The sequence below is a fragment of the Corvus kubaryi genome, unplaced genomic scaffold (assembly GCF_017639235.1).
Source record: "Corvus kubaryi isolate FWS band 111438036 unplaced genomic scaffold, C.kubaryi_AGA036_p1.0 37396, whole genome shotgun sequence".
In the NCBI taxonomy this organism is placed as follows: Eukaryota; Metazoa; Chordata; class Aves; order Passeriformes; family Corvidae; genus Corvus; species Corvus kubaryi.
In genome coordinates, this window is record NW_024581135.1 from 24,231,102 (window position 1) to 24,249,307 (window position 18,206).

At 41.7% G+C, this 18,206-nt stretch overlaps 1 protein-coding gene across 1 annotated transcript in view; it reads left to right on the forward strand.

Annotated features, from left to right (window-relative positions):
- The window catches only part of PPP1R1C (protein phosphatase 1 regulatory inhibitor subunit 1C), a 49,753-nt gene extending 35,539 nt beyond the window's left edge, over positions 1-14,214 (forward strand). Inside the window, exon 5 of the mRNA XM_042040485.1 lies at positions 13,766-14,214. Coding sequence (XP_041896419.1) covers positions 13,766-13,854 — 89 coding nt within the window. The 3' untranslated portion in view covers positions 13,855-14,214. The remainder of the gene's footprint in view (positions 1-13,765) is intronic.
- The last annotated feature ends 3,992 nt before the right edge of the window (positions 14,215-18,206 follow it).

An 18,206-nucleotide genomic window follows, 5' to 3' on the forward strand; every position in this document is an offset into this window, starting at 1 on the left:
AAGAAGCAAAAGTTCAGTCATTACTCACAGGACTTCATTCACTCCATCACATACTCAGGCTTCTACTTCTCAGTATCACAGCCTCCCCTTCTCCATTAAGGATTCTCTCCCCTAAGGATGTGGCAATAAGATTTTTCTCAACTGTTTAGGTTTCTTGACCACAGAAAAATTCCCATGTCAGTCAAAATCTAAAAAAGTAGCGCCACAGTGTAGTTGTCCAGGAAAAAGTCAGCAGCTGGATAATGCTGACCACTAACACTGAAGTCAGATAGAATGCCTAAAGAAAACTGAAATGCAGCTTCTCAGAAATGGCTCATGAAGTTGGGGAGATTAAAATGTTTTGTAAAGCATTTTTGGTTAGGGTTTGAATGAAAAAATATTAATCTCCTTTGTGTTTTGAATGTGTATAAAAATCAAATTAATTTTCTTGTAGCATGTCTACATTTTTTATGTTTAGCAACCTAGGCAAAACTAAATGTTCTTGCATTGCTAATATTTTTTTTGGTGGATTTTTTTCTTCATAAGGAGAGCTGCAAAATTTCAGAGCTTTTTTTCCTAATCACAAACAAACGAAAATTACCCAGCTTCAAGGAAGCCAATACAATTTTTAAACCTTAATGAAAATTGCTATTTGAATGGAAGTAATTTCATTTGAAGTTAAAACATATGACATGAATAAAATGTCATGCTACTCTTCTGTCACAACGCAACCATAAGTACCTCACAGACCAACTAGGTGCAAGTGTCAGCTCATGTAAGGTCCAAAAGCTCAGAATCTTCAGTTCAGGTTCTCTAATTCAGCATTTTCCTGAGAATCCATTGTGGGTGGCAAATCCCTTACAAATGCTTAGGCATTTGCTTTGAAGGCTGGTTTGCACAGCACCAACAAGAGTTTGGGACAAGAATACACACAGACACTGTGCTTTATTAACAGAAATGGCCAGGAGAGCAGGTCAGAGATTTCCCATTAAGAACTCAAGAATTTAAAAAAAAAAATTTAAAAAGGGAAAACATTCTTGGTTTCCACTATTGGCAGGAGCAGATTAGAGGAAATAAAACTGTGACACTTGATTCCTTTCCTCACACATAAGCTACCATTTAATCTTTTAACATATTGGGAGCAGAATTCTCTTTTATCCCTCTGTAAAAGGAATAGTAGCTGTGAACAAAGCATTTGTTCCTAGAGACAAATGGAGGACCGCTTTATGTAAATGCTCACTTATTTCAAGGCCTGGAAAGGACCCTTATTTTTATAATTGGATCTCTGGCATAAAGCACAGCCTTCAACCTAATTCTACATTTGATCTATATTTGAGGTTGAACAGTGGCATGTAGTTTAGAATGCAGAAGTTAAGACTTCTTATGAAAGTTAAGATTGATCCAATTCTCCTTAATTTTTTCCCTTGTTTACTTACAGCAGGTAGGATGATACAATTGTTTCATAGACATAGCAGTCTATATAACTAAAATTTGGCTTGTCCCTCTAAACTCAGCTACCTTCTGTAGCTGAAATACTGAGCATCCTTTCATACTGTCTTTAGCTTCAGCTTTCTTTACCAGCTGTAAAACCTACTTCCCACTTTTAGTCTCCTGGTTTATTTTAAGATAGGCTACAGAGAGGCTCCAACTGGATGAATAAACTAGAATGGAGAAGCATGTGGTGAATCCTAAGAATGACAGAAGTTGCCTGTGAAAGTGTAGGATGCTTTAATTTAAAGAAGCTGTGCTCAGAAAATGCTACTTGTAAATTTTTAAGGCCAGTGAGTTCTAACACATAATTTGTGACAGTAGCAGAGCATTTGACTTCTGTTATTATAGAGCAGCTGATTAGAGGTTTGAAAATGTGGCCTTTTATTTGGTGGAATTACTGTAATCCTTTGACATAAGGGAACAATTCTGCCGGTCCTGTGATTTTGACCTACTCTTAGGCAGACAGCTGCCTGACTGAAACTGGTGCTGATGTTAAAAGTGAGGGCTTAGCAACTCCAGCAAATGAACACGTTGCCCAGTAAGATTAGTAAGATTTGGCTTCCAGACAAGTGCTTTCTCAGCAGAGATTCTGACCATCTAACAAGCTTCCTGGGACCTGTCAAAGCACAGCACCTTTGAAGGTTTGCCTGCATTGGTTCAATTCAAGAACACTTATCAACAGTTCTAAGCCTATCCCCTAGCTGTGAAAAATGGGGATGGAAAAGTGTCAGCTGAAAAACTCTAATCCTCTCCTGATTGCTGGCCCCAGCTGCCTAGTCAGAGCAGCACAGGAGTCGTGAGGAGGAGAGCTTTGCAGTACTGCCCCAATTCATTACTGATGTGGAAGCCACCTCTGCATGTTTTTCTGACCAAGTTTTTGAGGTATTTGACCCAGAGCCATCCTCCACAGAATCAGCTAAGAAATATTTTCTGGTTTTCCAAAGGGTTATTAGTGTTGGGCTGAGACTGATACAGGCTGAAGCACCCACTTGCTGGCTGAGTGCAGGAGCTTCTGCTCTTCATTTGAACTCTGAAGACTGGCTGACTTCTGCAGTCCGAGGGCTAGCAAGGGAAGGAAGGAAGGAAGGAACCAACAGAAGATGTTTCCATACTAGCAGAAGTTGCCTGGGGCAACAAAAACCTCTCTGTTCACTCTTTAGGCTACTTAAGTGGGAGATGCAGTCCCTTCAGCCACGGCAAATCTGACCCCTCTCTCCAGTGCATGTTCTGGCCAGCCTGTGGAGGACCAACAAAAGCCTTTCTGTGCAAGAAGCTCCTTCATGCTACTCCTAAGGAGCCAGTGCTGCTTCAAGCCATTCTGAGAGGGAAAAAGGGAAAGTTGAAAATGATGTCTCAGAGAACAAAATGGAAAGTAGCCAGACGTTTGTAACATGATTTTTGCTGCTCTCATACAGTCTTCATTGTGATAGTTTAACAGTGAGCCTTTTGGCTGAAAGTAGCCTCAAATGAGCCTCAATATTTGTCATTTAAAAGGCTCACCATGACGACTGAGGATTGTATGACGAGCTAAGAGAAGAGCTAGCAGCAACCAGCAGACATTTAGAAAATTAGTCAGACTTTGTTGCTGGGTTTCCAAATGATCATTCACAAACCTCTATGGGGCCATGGTGACCTGCTGAATATGCTGATGATCTGATCTGCTCCAGATCAGATATGTGACCTACATAAACTCGTCATATTTGCCAATGTTTCAGATCGTTTGTGTTGATTTAGTCATGCATATTAGAGGGAGGAAAAAAGTAAATTAAATTGCAAGGCTGAATAATGACTTGGTCTCATAATCACAACACACATGAGAATTTTTTTCTCCTTCTCAGCTTGAGTTTAGGAATAAAGTAATACAACACATAGAGGGTTTTTATATTTATTTATAGATTGCTGTAATGTCAGCATAGCTTAAACTGCCACGCTGGTGCTCCAGATTCTTTTTATTCTAAATGTTGGAGGTCCACCATATCTGCTGGCATTTGAAGATTCCATCAATTGTAAATCACAGAGTGACAGCCTGGCTTTGCTTTTTCTTGGCTAATCCAAACAGGAGTCTATCTAGAGCACCTGCTTTCTGTGTCAATTTGTTTATCTCCTATCTCAAACTTTAAAGCCACATACGGCAGTAATTTACGGTATCTTACATACATTCATTATAAATATACAGTAGCTGGGGTTTTGTCTTTATAACTGGAACTTAACATCAATTACATAAGTTGACTCTTCTTTCTTTAAAAATAGTAAGAGAAAATCTCATTAATTTCTGGAGGAGTGGGACCAAGATCTGTATAATGAAAAAAGACCTGGTTATATTCAGACTCATTGGCCACAGGAGTAAGGGCAACCCTTGCATGTTGGTTATCAAGTTTCTCTGAAACCTTACTTAGCAAAACCTTACAGGCATGGGTATCACACAGAGTCCCTTGACACCATTGCACAGTGAACCATTTTTCAGTGTTTCTCAATAAAGAACAACACAAACTGTACAAAATTTTCAAAGGCTGTATCAAGCAGACTGTTCACAGTTGCCAACACCCATAAAGCAAAATTTTTCACATGCGTTTATTTTTATTTTGCCTTCCCTCCCTCATGTTTTTTCTGTTCACTCACTCATACACATGGGAGTTGTCAAGGTCTGGGACTGTGTGTTTTATTGTGTTTTATTGCTGTCGTGTCATAGATAACTTTTTGATGCTCTTTGAACCACCAGTAGCTCAGAGATTACCCAAGAGAGTGGCTGCCTTGGGATACAAAGGCTGGGCTCTTGTTGCCGGATCTGCTTGGAAGCAGGATTAGCCTCCTGCCACAGGTTGTCTGGTGCGGTTATTGAACATGAGCATCAGCAGATGAAGTAATAGCTGCCAGCTTGTCAGACTGAAGCCATTCTTCTAGGTGGGAGTGAAGAAACACAAGGAAAGGTATGCAAAATGCATCTTGTGTTTGCATACAAATACCAGTCATCGTCTGGCTCTTTGTTCATACTCAGCAATCATCCAGCAATCACTGTAAGCCACAACTCTTGTCATATCATATTAAGGTTAATGAAGCATCCAGGAACCGACACCAGGAATTTGGTCTATGCCACATAAACCTTGTTCAAACATTTAACAGAAGCTGGTCGTTACACCAGGGAACTCCCAGCTAGGGTGCAGCAATCAAGCCCAGGAACAGATAGAGAATGTTAGGGAGGAAAGCAACAGTCTTTGTCTCAGCAGGCTGGCAACAAAAATGTTCTCAGGTTATTTCTGAAATTCCATAACTGAGGATTTTGAGGAGGATTTGGAAGTAGCCATGGAGGCAGACAGTTCTCCCTCTCCAGAACTTTAGGAGAAAGAAGGAAAATGCTAATCTAAAAGCCTCGCAATTTGAGAAGCAAAGCTGTATCATTTCCTGATTTGAGTGCAGATGATGCCCATAATATATGAAGAAATTAATTTTCCTTAAAAGCATAAATAGCCACCATTAGTCTGAAATATCTTGGAGGGAATCAATGGAGGGAACTCAAGGGGGAAAGTAGTGGCAGGACAAAATGTACATTTATAAAGCTTGGAGAAGGAGATGTGGTAGTAGTGAAGACCCCAGGATAGGGAGAATTTCAAAGTCTGGATAAATGGTAAAGACTATATGGGATGCATTTTTCTGGTTATGAGAGAAAACATGCAAGACTCAGATGACAGTTGGACATGGGGATCTAGAGAAGAGTGGAAATCAGAAATGTGTAAGCCTAAATGTCAGGCAGTGTTGTTCATGGTAGATGAACATTTTGGACAGGACTGCAGATCAAGAGCTTGGTTTTGACCACTTTGAGATATTGTCTTAGCCTTCCACAAGCTTGCGTAGAAGAATGCACTTTAGAGTTTAATTTGAACAGAAGGGGAAATGAGTGTCAGAGAATGGCAAGGAGGAAAGAGAAAAGCATTACAACAGTGGAAGAAGAACCAGGGTGAAGGTGAACCAGGGCAAAAAGTGTCAAAGACATCAGCAAGCTGGAAAGGATGAAGAGAGACATCACTAGGCACTTGGTCAGAAAGCTTTGAGACTGGGTCCACGGGCAACTGGATCAAAGGAAATGGAGGATGGGGGCAGAGAGGGCTGCTAAGGTGAAACCAGTGAGCATCATTTTTGGTGAGCTGAATGGCAGAGGGAGAAGAAGGGGAGGCAGATAGGGTTAAGGATAGGCTTAATGGTTTTTAAGAGTTACTAATGAAACTGAACTGCACTGAACTCTGACTTGTATGCAAGGAGAGCTTATCGAAACCACTCAGTTAAGTAAAAATGGATTAAAGGTTTCAGGAACTGATTATACAGATGAAAGAGATAGATAACAGGTCATATATGCAAAGAGGAAAAAAGAGAAAGCTCAAAATAGGTTTTGGGGAAACTATAGCATTTTTCTTCCTGGCTTCCTGTTCTGCTCCTGCATGGAATATATGCCCTAATGTATTTCAGCTGATTAAAAGAATAAAAATATATATAGTAGGATTTAATTTTTTTTCCAGCTAAGCAACCAAATTTTTGATCAAGAAAGCTGAAGTGCCTAGGAGATGTGTGTGCAGGGGTAAGTTTTGAGTTTCTCCGTGACCAGTAAGGACAGCTGTGTTTCTGATACCTTCTCCAAATGGGACAGAGAGAAGACAAGACATGTATTTCTTATATTTACATAAATTCGGCAGTGTAGCTGGCATGCACCTGACAATGAACATTTGAAGATGATGAAACTGGATTTTTCTAAACTTCTATAAAGCAGAAAGTGCCGAAAATGGAGACTGGTGAAGCTCTATTCTGTTGAATTGAAAGTCATCATAGAGAGGAAAAGTTTTTAATAATTATTCAGCTTCTGTCAAAGGAGGCTTCTGCCAGGCAGCTGCTCCTGCAGGCTCCAATGGTCCTCGGCTTCTGCTGGAGGTGGCACGAGCAGGAAGCTTTTGATGTGTTTCAGAGCTCAGTCGATGCTTTTCAGAGCTGAGCGGAGGCTGTGCCCTGTGTCTGTCAGAGCTGGACTGTGGTGCCCATGGCAGGGACAGTCTCTGGGCTCTCCCACTGGCACTGACCAGCACAGGGGAGCACGCTCCATCACACGGAGCACTGGATGCTTCTGGAAACATCTGGCAAAACATCTTGTGAAGTGTTGAGAGTCTGTGTTACTTCCATCGAGCAGATGCCTAGCAGAGCAAGAAAGGGATTTCTTCTGAAACAGGGTGCATAGGCCTTGGTTTTACTAGCACAGTGTGGTTGTTTAACCTGTTATATCTGCAGGCAGCTCAGCACATTCTTTCAACTGCAATGGCAGCCAGCACCCTCAGGCACCACACACTGGTAGTGACTGAGACAATGATCTGCCCCTGAGGCCCCCAAGGGAAGATGAGCCATTTCAGCAGCAGTGCCAGGACTCATCTGCAGGACAGCAGCTCTGTGCCTCCCTCGCAGGAATTGCATTCTTTCTGTTGCACTTCCATGCACTGGGCCACAACAAGGGTGTGATTTCTGTGTGAGATTTTGTCTCACAGGTGTATCTGTCACATGCAAGAGATGCTCCATGTTCACTGACTTTAATCCCGTTATTTTCATTCCTTGTGTTTGGGAGCAATATGTACCTCGTATACCTGTGTATGTAGATCACAATGGACTAGATGGCCTAGTTATGAGTTTTCCAGAATCAGTACAGAAGTATTAACTTAATCTGGCCCCATGGTTTTAAGGAGCGAAGGGGAATCTTATTCCTGAAATGTTAGACACTTCATCACTTTGCAGAGACAGGAGTCATTTGAAGCTCCCAGGTGGATCAATATGAAGCCCACAAGTTAAGGTTAATACGCTGTTATAAACTGTAAGATGCATTTACTGAGTTTTGATTTCATAAAACCATATAGTCATTTAGGTTGCAAGGAACCTTGGGAAAATCCATGGTTCAACCTGATGCATTGTCGCGGGTTCGGTTTGTAACCGGGCGGAAACACCAATTTAGTGTAGTGGTTTGGTCCAAAATACTCATTACTGTTTATCTGCTGTGAGATAAGAATTAGGAGAAATGCAAAACAGGCACCAAACTTGAAAGAATATGAAGAAGTTTATTAACAGACCTAAAAGAAGAAAAAAAATTATACCACCTTCAGAACTCTCCTCCTCCCCCCACCTTCCTCCCTTCTCCCACTGACAATGTGAAAAGACAACCCTTAAGATGTTCAGTCTGTTTACCACTTCCATAATAACCTTGTTCAGTCCATTTAGAAAGAGAAGTCTCTTCTTGCTCATGCTATGAAAACATTATCACAACGAGACAGCCGCCCACTTCCAAATATTGTTCAGTCCATTTAGGAAGAGGAGTCTCTGCCTGCGTGTGAGTCCTTTCCCCCGACTTGCAGCTTTTCCCGCAACTGCTTTCGAGGGTCCACTCTTGAAGATTTTTGGGGTACAATTTTAAGGTTGAGCCGTTCAGAAACAAAAACAGAGGCCCTTCTCCTTCCCTGGGAGCAAAGGGTCTTCATCATCTTCATCGTTAGGACTATCTCTGGGAGCATCTCTAGGAACTGAGGTTTTCTCCTTTCCCATTTGGAGCAAAAGTCCTCATCTGGTCCATCTCTAGGAACTGAGGTTTTCTCCTTTCCCATTTGGAGCAAAAGTCCTCATCTGGTTCATCTCTACGGACTGAGGTTTTCTCCTTTCCCGTTTGGAGCAAAAGTCCTCATCTGGTTCATCTCTCCCTGTCCAAACTTCTCATGAAATTACACCTGTGTCAGCATCTGCCTATCTCAGCGCAGGTGCTTTTGCTCACGAGTTGAACACTCCACCCCCCATATCTTCATGAAATTACAACAGGATACTCTGATATATCATAGCTTCACAACAGAATTTCAGCTTTAAGCATCTCCTCTCTCTCTTCCCTCAGGTTTTCAGCTCTTCACAGCAATAAAAAGGGTTAATCTCACCTCGGCCTTGCAGCTTTGCAGCTGGAATGCTGAATTTTTCTTATCGCAGTGGAGAGGGGGGGGAGAGCCGAGCCGCTCCGGCTGCCCACGGCAAGGCAGTGGGGGGGGTTCCACGGCTGGAACAGGTCCATGGCTCCAGGATGGCCGTGGCCCGGCCCGGCCTGGCCCAGGCAGGGCCTGGCCGGGCCCGCTGGCCCCCACACGGGGCCTGCAGCCACTTGTCCCAGCGCCGGAAACGAGAGAGCCTGGAGGGGGAGTTTGCCTATTCTTAAATGTGGATCACAGAGGTGATCACAACTTTAAGTGGCTTAGAGAATTGTCCATATTCAAACTGGCCAGCTGATAGGTTCTATCAGTTCCCAGAGGAAACTGTAAGCACCCCTTAGCAAGGACGTCCCTTCCGGGACTATGCTTGCTAACCTATGACATGCATAAAGCAGAATTAGCACCAAATTTAACAAGCTGTTCAACACTTTGTCTGGTTCAGCACTGAAAGTCTCCTTGAAAGGAGGCACCACATTATCCCTGGGAAACCACACAGGTGCTTAAATACACCCAGTGGAATAATTCCTTCCTTATATCCGGTCAGAAAATACTCGCTTCCCATTCATGACGAGACACCTTCATCTTCTGGGTAACTTCCCTTGGTACAGGCAGGCTGCTGTTAGGTGGCCCAAAGTTGCCCCTGATCTGGTGCAGCTACTTGTTCTCCTCTAAATGTAGGGGCCATCCCTATACATGGTGGAGGCTGCCCTGCAGGCCTGCCAGCTTCATTTCTTCACAAGTGCCTTCCATTGCACCCAACTCAGCCAAGGATCTGCAGCGGATGCTGGATTTAATGACATTAGTTTGTGGGTTTTTTCTGTTTAGTTGTTTTTTGGTTTTTTGGGTTTTGTGTTTTATGTTTGTTTGTTTGTTTTGTTGGCATATTTTAAATCAAAATTTCAGTTCGGAAAAAAATTATGAGGAAGACATATCAGAGAAATCAAAACATATTTGACTGGTACCATTATGTACCATTAGACCAAACCAAAACCAAGAATTGTCCTTTTTTCTGTTTAGTGGTATAAATATATGATGTTTCTTTTGATATTCTCATTTTTGCTAAGGAAGCTAGAAAATAATTCATTTAACATTGGCTGAGACATTTTTATTTGGCTGTTATCCTCTTCAGCCAGGTTTGTTTGCATGATAATTTCAAAGTGAATTGAGTTCTGAAACGCTGAAAATGAGCCTGTTTTATCTGTGCCTTTCACTGCTTTCTGCAAATCTGGAAATGTGTTTTTGATAGAGAGAGGATCAGCTCCAAATCATAAAACCAAATAACCCTTCAAACTTTAGGGAATTCAATCTGCCAACCAGACTTCAATCCTGAGTTTGGTAAATGTCAACACCCTTCCTTGGGCAGTGAAGCAGGGTGAAGGAAGAGGTGTTAAATAGGATGGGGAGCTGCCTTAATTACTTGAATATTTAAAAAATTTTTTCCAGGAGATACTTAATTCAGGAACGCTTGGTTATTTCAAATCTTGTGACCCTGCTTAGCTTTCTAAGCTGGTGCTTTGGTTAGATGGAGAGAAGCAAAAAGACAGCTGTTGATGAAGCAGCATGGATGTGATGTGACTACAAAAAATGCCAGAAAATTGTCCCATTCTCATTCATAATTTATAAGTATCTAGAAATCTAGAAATATTCTTTGAGACAGTGACTTCATCTAAAAGGAATTGACAGTTATTATATTATATTAGTGTATGGCTGCTCAATATGGCTTGGAATTATGGGTTTGTTTATCAACATTAATTGGATTAAATTACCTGCAGCAAAATACAAGCCCTTCAAGAAAAACCAATTCTTGTCCTGCTGGTTTTAGCAGTGTTCAGGCAGACTTTGTTTTAAAGTAGCATAAGGGTGAGTTTGAAAACACTATGGGTATGAAATGTTTTCAGGGAGTGGTGAGAAGGGGCAGTGTTTGGTCTGGAAGAGGGTTTTTGCCTTCAGACATTTCAGGTGAAGAGCAGAGCCCCAGACAGGGTGTGACATTGTGAAGCAGTGGCTGGGTTAGGTGCAGAGGGGATTGGGAACCCGTGGGGACAGTGGATGGATGGCACCCTGTGAGCCCCATCCCCAAGATAGGGGAGAGCAGGGCAGGGCACCCAGTGAGAGAAACAAAGCAGCATCAGGACAGTGCAGGCAGAGCGTTTCAGGAAAGCAAGGGTGCCCACGAACCCAGAGTTACCCATTGCCTGGAAAAAGGGACATTGATGAGACAGGGCGAGTCCATGGATCAGCATTTGCAGTCCTCTCTATCTGTAACTGATATTGTCAAGCTTGTGTAGTTTATGTGGAATCAGTAACTTGATGTTTCTAACTTGAATATGCTCTTATATACCAACAATTTCTTCTAAAATATCCTGGGTTTGTTTTTCTTTTTTGCTACAAGTAAAATCTTACAGTGTTTATTTCATGCTCATCTTTACACCATGTCCAATCAGTGAACAGAAATAATCCCCAAACTACAGCATTTTGGTGCTTCTTGGTTACTAGTTGAGAAAGCTGAGGGCATGAGCTGTGTAACTGGTATGAAGATTGAAAAGATGAGAAGGAAATATCCTTTCTGATAAATTAATGTTGCCATAGTTGTGCTCGTAAAAATGGTTGAGGTGACACGAGCAATGAATTTTTATTCAGTCTCTAACAGAATGTAACCTTTCAGCAAACAATTCAGATATTGCTAAGCAAAGATGCTGAACTGATGCAGCAATACACCTCTGTGGCTAGAGCTTCACCTCACTACCTGCTTGTCATATGGTTCATACTGACAAAGGGTAGGGCACAGGCTGAATAACCCCACTGGAGCCACGCTGGAGAGCCACTGTACCAGCCTCTTCTCTTGAGCTGTGGCTGAATGTGCCCAGCTCCAATGCCTTCTGACCACCCCTGGCAGCCACTGTGGGCTACTGCAGTGGTATGTCACTAGATATGCTTTTAATCCAAGAGTGTGATTGCCATGATTTAACTAAGTATTTTCATTGCTCCAGGCCATTTTTTGCACTGTAAAAGTCTGCAGCTTTGTGCATGAAATGTATCTTTTCAGGACAGTTACCAGCATTTCCTGTCATGCATCTTCACATGTTACTGACAGGAATTTCATTACCTCTATGTCACTTCACACTAATTTTTTCCATTGTGTAGATGAGCATCTTATTTCATAATGCCACACCTAGGGTCAGTTCATACTGACAAGCTGATGCTGTGAGAACGTCTTAAGGCGTATAAAGAAGTACAACAACTCTTGTGCACTTACTGGTCAGAGAAGGAAACTTCCAAATGACACTGTAGCATAAAATGGCTGGCAGAGGTGAAGGCAGGCTGCAGAATGGAGGTTGTGAAAAAATCATCAGACAAGATCAATAGCGACTTGCCATGCAAAAATCAATGGTTAATGCTCATTGATGTAATTTCTCTCTATTTCCTACCATTTTCATATTTAATATTGCAATTAAACCACATAACCAAAAGTCTTCACTCCTAAAAAAATACAGTTCCATGGTTTCATCATACCATGTATCACATGCTTTCTTTTCTGTCCCTAACTTTCCCCTTCTCATCTTTGAAAAACTCCCTAAAAAACTGTGCACTCTGGCTCCAGCAATTCCTGTACTGAACAGCAGCTGTTAGATGAGTACTGTGAATTGTGCCAGAAATGGCTCTGTAAGCGCAGAGGGAACAACAGGAGACAAACTTACCTTAAAAACACAACATAATTTGGAAACAAACGTCCATTAACCTATAGTTAGGTGAAATCATATTTAAAGTGTTTGTCTTACTAAAAGGTGTTGCTAAAGAGGAGCTGCTAAGAGCTTGGTGGTAGCTGAGCACCTTCATGTATTAATTGGAAATGGCTTGATTATTGCAGGGCGCGCTTACAAGAACTGTGGCTTGGGAGCATTAATGTATTTGCTTGGTTTATGTCTGAGCACCAGTTTCCCAGAAGACCGTGTGCTGTCATTTGTGCAGAAGAAAAGAGAGAGAGGAGCCCAGAGCCCAGCACAGAGTGATGGGCTCCTGTTAGAAGTGGAGCTGGCTGTTGTACAGCCGATGGAAGATACTGCTTTCAGTTATTTGTGACTTTGTGGAACTGGAATAACTTTTGCTGAGATTTTTTTAAAGTGATATATTTGGAAAAAATCTATCCTGTATTTTGGAGTGGTGTGGACATAAATAGTGAGATGTAGGAACTTCCGGATTAAGTGACACTGGGGCCAAAACTCTTGGACGTACACCATCGTCAATTCTTCTTACTCACAATTAGCAGTAATCTGGATCTTGCCCTCACCCCTCAAGGGTGAACCCCTTTTTGAAAACTGTGCCCCTACCAGTGCTATGACTTGCAGGGTGCATATTGGGGTGTTTGATTATCTAGCAGTGGTTATATAAAGCAGCTGGACTGTCATTTCTCCTCATCACAGAGATGAAGTGATACAAAAGGGAAGCCTTTTTTCTGACAATTAGAAATGGTGACTAGAACTATGTGTGATCTTTAATGAAATCAAAAATATTTTTATGTAATGGCACCTGAAAATAGCCTAATTCAGGTTTAAGTTTTGTACAAATCATGCATTTTTGATGAACAGTTATGTTCCCACTTTGTTTGTCGTAAGCTAGGGGACCCAGAGACTAATTTTGTGCATTTGCTTTTTAGGTTTTTTGAAAATAACAACCCTTCCTCTCTGGTCTCTCTGTCATCTTCTTATCTTGATACTTCCTTTTCCAGCTCAAATTCTTCTATCACATCAAGGTGGAGCTGAGAAGATGGGATTAGGCCCATTCATTGAGGTTTGCTTGCTTGTGCTGAACATGAGACAGGGAAATAACTGTAATTAGATTCATTTTCAGGGAGTCTACTTCACTTGTTGGCTGAAACCCAGCCAGCAGTAGGTAACTTCCCTCAAACCTGAACTTCCAAACATCCTGTGATAGGTATTTACCCTTTTCATCCAGCCCCTCACAGTATCTGGAGGTCAAAAGAACACATTCTCCATATAAGAAATGATCCAGTCTTGTCACAGCTTTGGTACCAGCAGTCTCCTCTCTGTCAGGTGCTTTGCAATGGTGTTCAACACAAACCTGATCAAGGGTTACCAAGAAAAAAAAGCAAGTACTGTTCTGAGCCTTTATTCAAGGAAGAGAATATCTCTGTTGTAAATACACCATAGCATGATTTGAATTAAGAGGTTTGTGAAAAAGAGAGTAAATATGGGCATTAAACTTGCCCTTATTTTGGTTTTCTGTTTCTTCCTTCACAAAAAAACCCCCCTGATGCACGCTAAATACAGCCTTAACCATGACTTCTGTATTTTCAGGGATTAAGCATCTGAAGAGTCAGAGTGACTCAGTGTTTCCAGAAGAAGAAGAGGGAGTCGGCGAGAGGGAAGAGGAGTGGGGCCATTAACCAGCGCAGAGCTGCCCCAGCCCCGTCCGGAGCGTCACTGAAGTGCCCCCGGCCCCGCCGTGTCCTGCCCACCCGCTCACCGTGCCCGTGGCACCGGGGCTCCCGGGAGCGCCCTCGGAGGGGCTCTGCAGACACTGCACACGTGTCCCGTGATCCTTATTCCCAGAGATGAAACAGTTATTTTAAAGCCTTTTTTTCTTTTATTTTCTATGACTTAGAAATGTAATTCGCAAATGTGTTAGCTCCCTGACGTCAGTACTGCCAGAGCTTAACTACTGCGTTTGAGCTGTATCTAAGGCTTGTTGTAAATAAAAGTGATTTAAAAGGTACAAAATAAATAATACATTAATTTAGACAAGATTGTCTGTTGTACAGAGGGTTTGTCTAGCGTACAGAGATAAACGTTCATATAAAATGATCCTTTCGGTTAAGGGCAGTTTTTACCGTTGTTGGTAGAGTTGCTTGCAGTGATGTAGACAGAAAAAAGTAATGAAGTAAGCAGAGGTGACTCTGTCTAGAGAAGGATGCCAAGACACTCCTGCCTGTGTTCTCTGGGTACGTGACACTTAATACTTGTATTGCTTTTGGTCTGAGGCTGCCTCGTCACAGCAGCCAAAACAATTTCTCTCTATGTGAGATCACTGTTATCTGGAGGCATTAGAAAATATTTCAGTTTGGGAGTGAGGAGGAGCACAGGCATGGGTGAGGCCTGTGAGCAGGGTCCCAGCACCAGCTGAGTCATGGGAAATGTCACATCCCCTTTTGTCACCTGCAGCAAGCACAGGTCACAGCCTTCCTGCCCTGTGCTCGGCTCAGTTTGAGCCAGTAAGTGACAGCACAGCAAGCTGCACAAATTCAGGTTGTGTCTGAGTCCCAGGGTCTTGGCTGAAGTCAGCATGGCCCATACCAACCTTTTCATTTGTTAGACCATGCAAACTTCATGGCATAAATGGAATAAGATGGAGATGGAAAACGATGTTTCTTCAAAGTCACACTTAACAGATTATTTTGATTTTTTACCAATGGCAAATTTTTAAAGGAATTCACTGTCATTTCGTATTAACTGTTTGTCTTTGACACAAAGTTTTACCCTCAGTTTAACTTTCCGTTGCTGTAAGTCTCTTTTAAAGGGTTGAGCTAGCAAAAAAAAAAAAAAAAAAGAAAAGAAAAGAAAAAAAAAGAGATGAAATATAGGAAAACACAGAGCCTTTTGTCTATGTCTTGCATGGTGATTTCACTCTCAATCTGAGGTCTTCCATGAAGACCTGCTGAGAACAGGATCTGTCAACAAGTGTTTCTTTATATTTGAGAGCCATTTTCCCCCTCCATCTGTATCTCTGTATCTGTCCTCTTTGGTTCCATTTTCTGTACAAACACTGCAGACAGGATCCATGACTCCAGCTCAGCAAGGGTGTGTAAGAAGGACTAAAGAAGGACTCTGCAATTATACAGAAGCCACTACAGGACTTACAGGACTGAGAGCTTTTTATCTCACAAACAACAAAAAGAAGGAAATGACCCATCAGAAACTGTTTCAATGGCCCCAAGTTAGGTCTGGAACAGCAGCAAGAAGAGCTGGGCTCTGGTCCCAGCTTTGCCATGGCTTTGTTTTCGCACAGCACCAGGCTCTTCACAAAATTGCTTTTGCCACAGTACTCCCAAGCTGTGAATCAGTCATTGGTGTTTAACCTCACACCACCTCTCTGTGTTGCTAGCTAATAAAGCACTTCGGATATTAATGGCTTTTTGCTGGTTATTAGTACCCACAGGCTGCAGAGGAAAACTGTCTAGGACCTGTGAGCAAATGAAAACATGATTTATAACACTTGATACCAGGACAAGGTATTGAACACTTTGGAATCTCAGCTTTTCAAAGGCAATACACAAAACACCTGATAGGAGCTTGGAGAATTCACCACTGAACACGCTGTTTCAGGTTGACTGTTGGACCTGGGTATAATTATACTTTATAAATAATAGGGAAAAAACCCCACCCAGATGCAGTTGGAACTGTATTTGACTTTCAGAATGGTATATTTTGTTTATTCTTCGTGTGCCAAATCAGGTAATACTAAAGTAGATATTAAGAGTCAAGATTTAAAACTCCTTTCTAAAGCATTTTAAAGTATGCTTTCTAAAGCATACTTTCCACTGAAGTCAGAGGAATTTTGCTTGAGAAAGACTATAGGTTTTGGCTGACAATATACTTTCCTTTGGGGAAATATGATGTGTAGTGTACAGGAAAGCTTCTATTACCCTGATATCAATTTAATTACTGGACTTGTTGCCTATTTTTTTTTTTTAAGATTGCTATAAATTCTTTTGAAATCTTCGAGGACTTACCATCTTCTCATAGTATCACTATTTCTCCCCAGTAATGTAAACTTAAAAATCACCACTAGTTCTTGCACTGTTGGTGTTACTTAACCAAAAGTGTTACATCCAACACTGACTTTGAGGCGGGGCTGCAGCAGAGGTTCTGTTGCCTGTGCTTGGGCCAGGGCCTCCCACGGTGTCCAGGGTCCAGGCAGTCAGTGAGGAAGGGACTTCCAGCTCATCTGCACTTCCTCTAACATCAAGGGCCAGGCTGGTGTTTCACTCTTTAAAACAGACCCATTTCTTTTACTCCAGAAGGTGAAGCACTGGGTGGCTCTCTCCAGAGCTGGCCTGGGTAGGCTGTAGAGGCTGGGGAGGGTCCCTGCAGGCTGCAGGTCAGCTTTTGTAAAGCTGGTACTGTGCAACAAAATGTCCTGCTCAAGTGCAGGGCTCTCCTCCTCATTTCTTTTCTCTTGAGATAAGTTTTTTTCATGGGGGACCTTATTCCTACAGTAAATAAGGCATTGTCTGTCCACTAACCCTGGGGGGACAATGTAAGGGCATATTTAAAACATGCTGTGCCTCAAACTCCCCTTTCTTCCTCTCCTATTGCATCCATGTTAGTGCCCAGGCCCACAGATGTTCTTTTTTACTCTTTTTATTATTTTTTTCTATAGCAGCTCAGCTCAAGAGTGAGCTCCAGAAAGAGCCTCAGTTGTTCTGTTGATTCCTGACATGTGCAATTACATTTAACCTTTTCATGCACAGCATTATACTTGGCAACGGAGTGGATGCTAAATGCCGTCTGTTTGCCATATTCCCTCCTTTATCCTCCAGTGAGGATAGAAGCACTTTGAGCAAATCTCAAGCAAGATGTTTGTGCACCCTCTATTGAACCTCAGGCTGCTTGGTAAGATGCTACTAATCTGCAGTTTGATTCACCAGAGTGGGCTGATGGAGTTTATATAAGTTCAGTGTCTACATTCTGCTATCAATTTTCTGGTTTGTTTATTAAATAATCTGGGGGTTTTGGGGCAGAAAAATTATTTTTTATTTCTGCTAGGCCAAACACACTTTCAAGTTTGCATTGATTCTTCTGGCTAGTATATACTGACCCTTAGTGGTAAACTGAGATTTTAATTGCATTGCCAAGTTTCTAAATTTTGCTTTTCTCTTCAGCCCAACTGTTCAGAAAATGGCAGGAATATTTGCTGTGCATCAGGATAGTCTATCTATGTAAATAGCCCACAATGTCTTCAACAGATATTAACAGGCATGTGAAAATAATGATGACAGGTGTTATTAGCTCTTCTGAAGGGAGGGCTGTGGAAAGCAGGAGTGTCGAAAGGTTATTCCAAAATGCAAAGCAAAAACGCTGGCATTGAGAAGCAATACTCTCCACATAATGAGAAACAAATAAGAACTCAGTATCTGGCACTAACGAACACCTCAAGCTAACTGTGGAATGAGTATTAATTAGGTTTCCAAAATAGCATCTTTCTGAAAAGCAGCTGAGGTGTAATATTGCTCCTTATTAATCAAAGCAATGGGACAATGTGAACTCTGCAAAAAATAAATGGTTTGCAGATGGCTGTGTGCATCTTTAATAATGACAGAAGAACACAAGTTACAGCTTTAAATGCCAGGGACCCTTTCTGCATCTTCTCCTTTTCAGAGAGCGATATTTGCAGTTTTCAAGGCAGTGAGGAAAGTGTGTTGGTTTCTTATTACATTTTCCCTGCAGCATAAATTCTGTTGATGTGCTTCCCTAATCATTCTAATTATACTGCCATATGTTGCTCTCATCTTTCTTTTTCTCTCCTAATGGGACATAGATTCTGTCTTTTGAATATGTCATTTGTTTATTACATTTATCAAGGGTTTTAACATTATATGGGACTTTTAATTGCTTTTTTAAACACTCAGCAAATTGAATATTAAAAACAGACATGAAGGTCAACTATAAATAATATTTAAATTGCTCATGACATTTTTATTCTCTAATTTACTGGGAATATCAACTCTGTAGTCATACT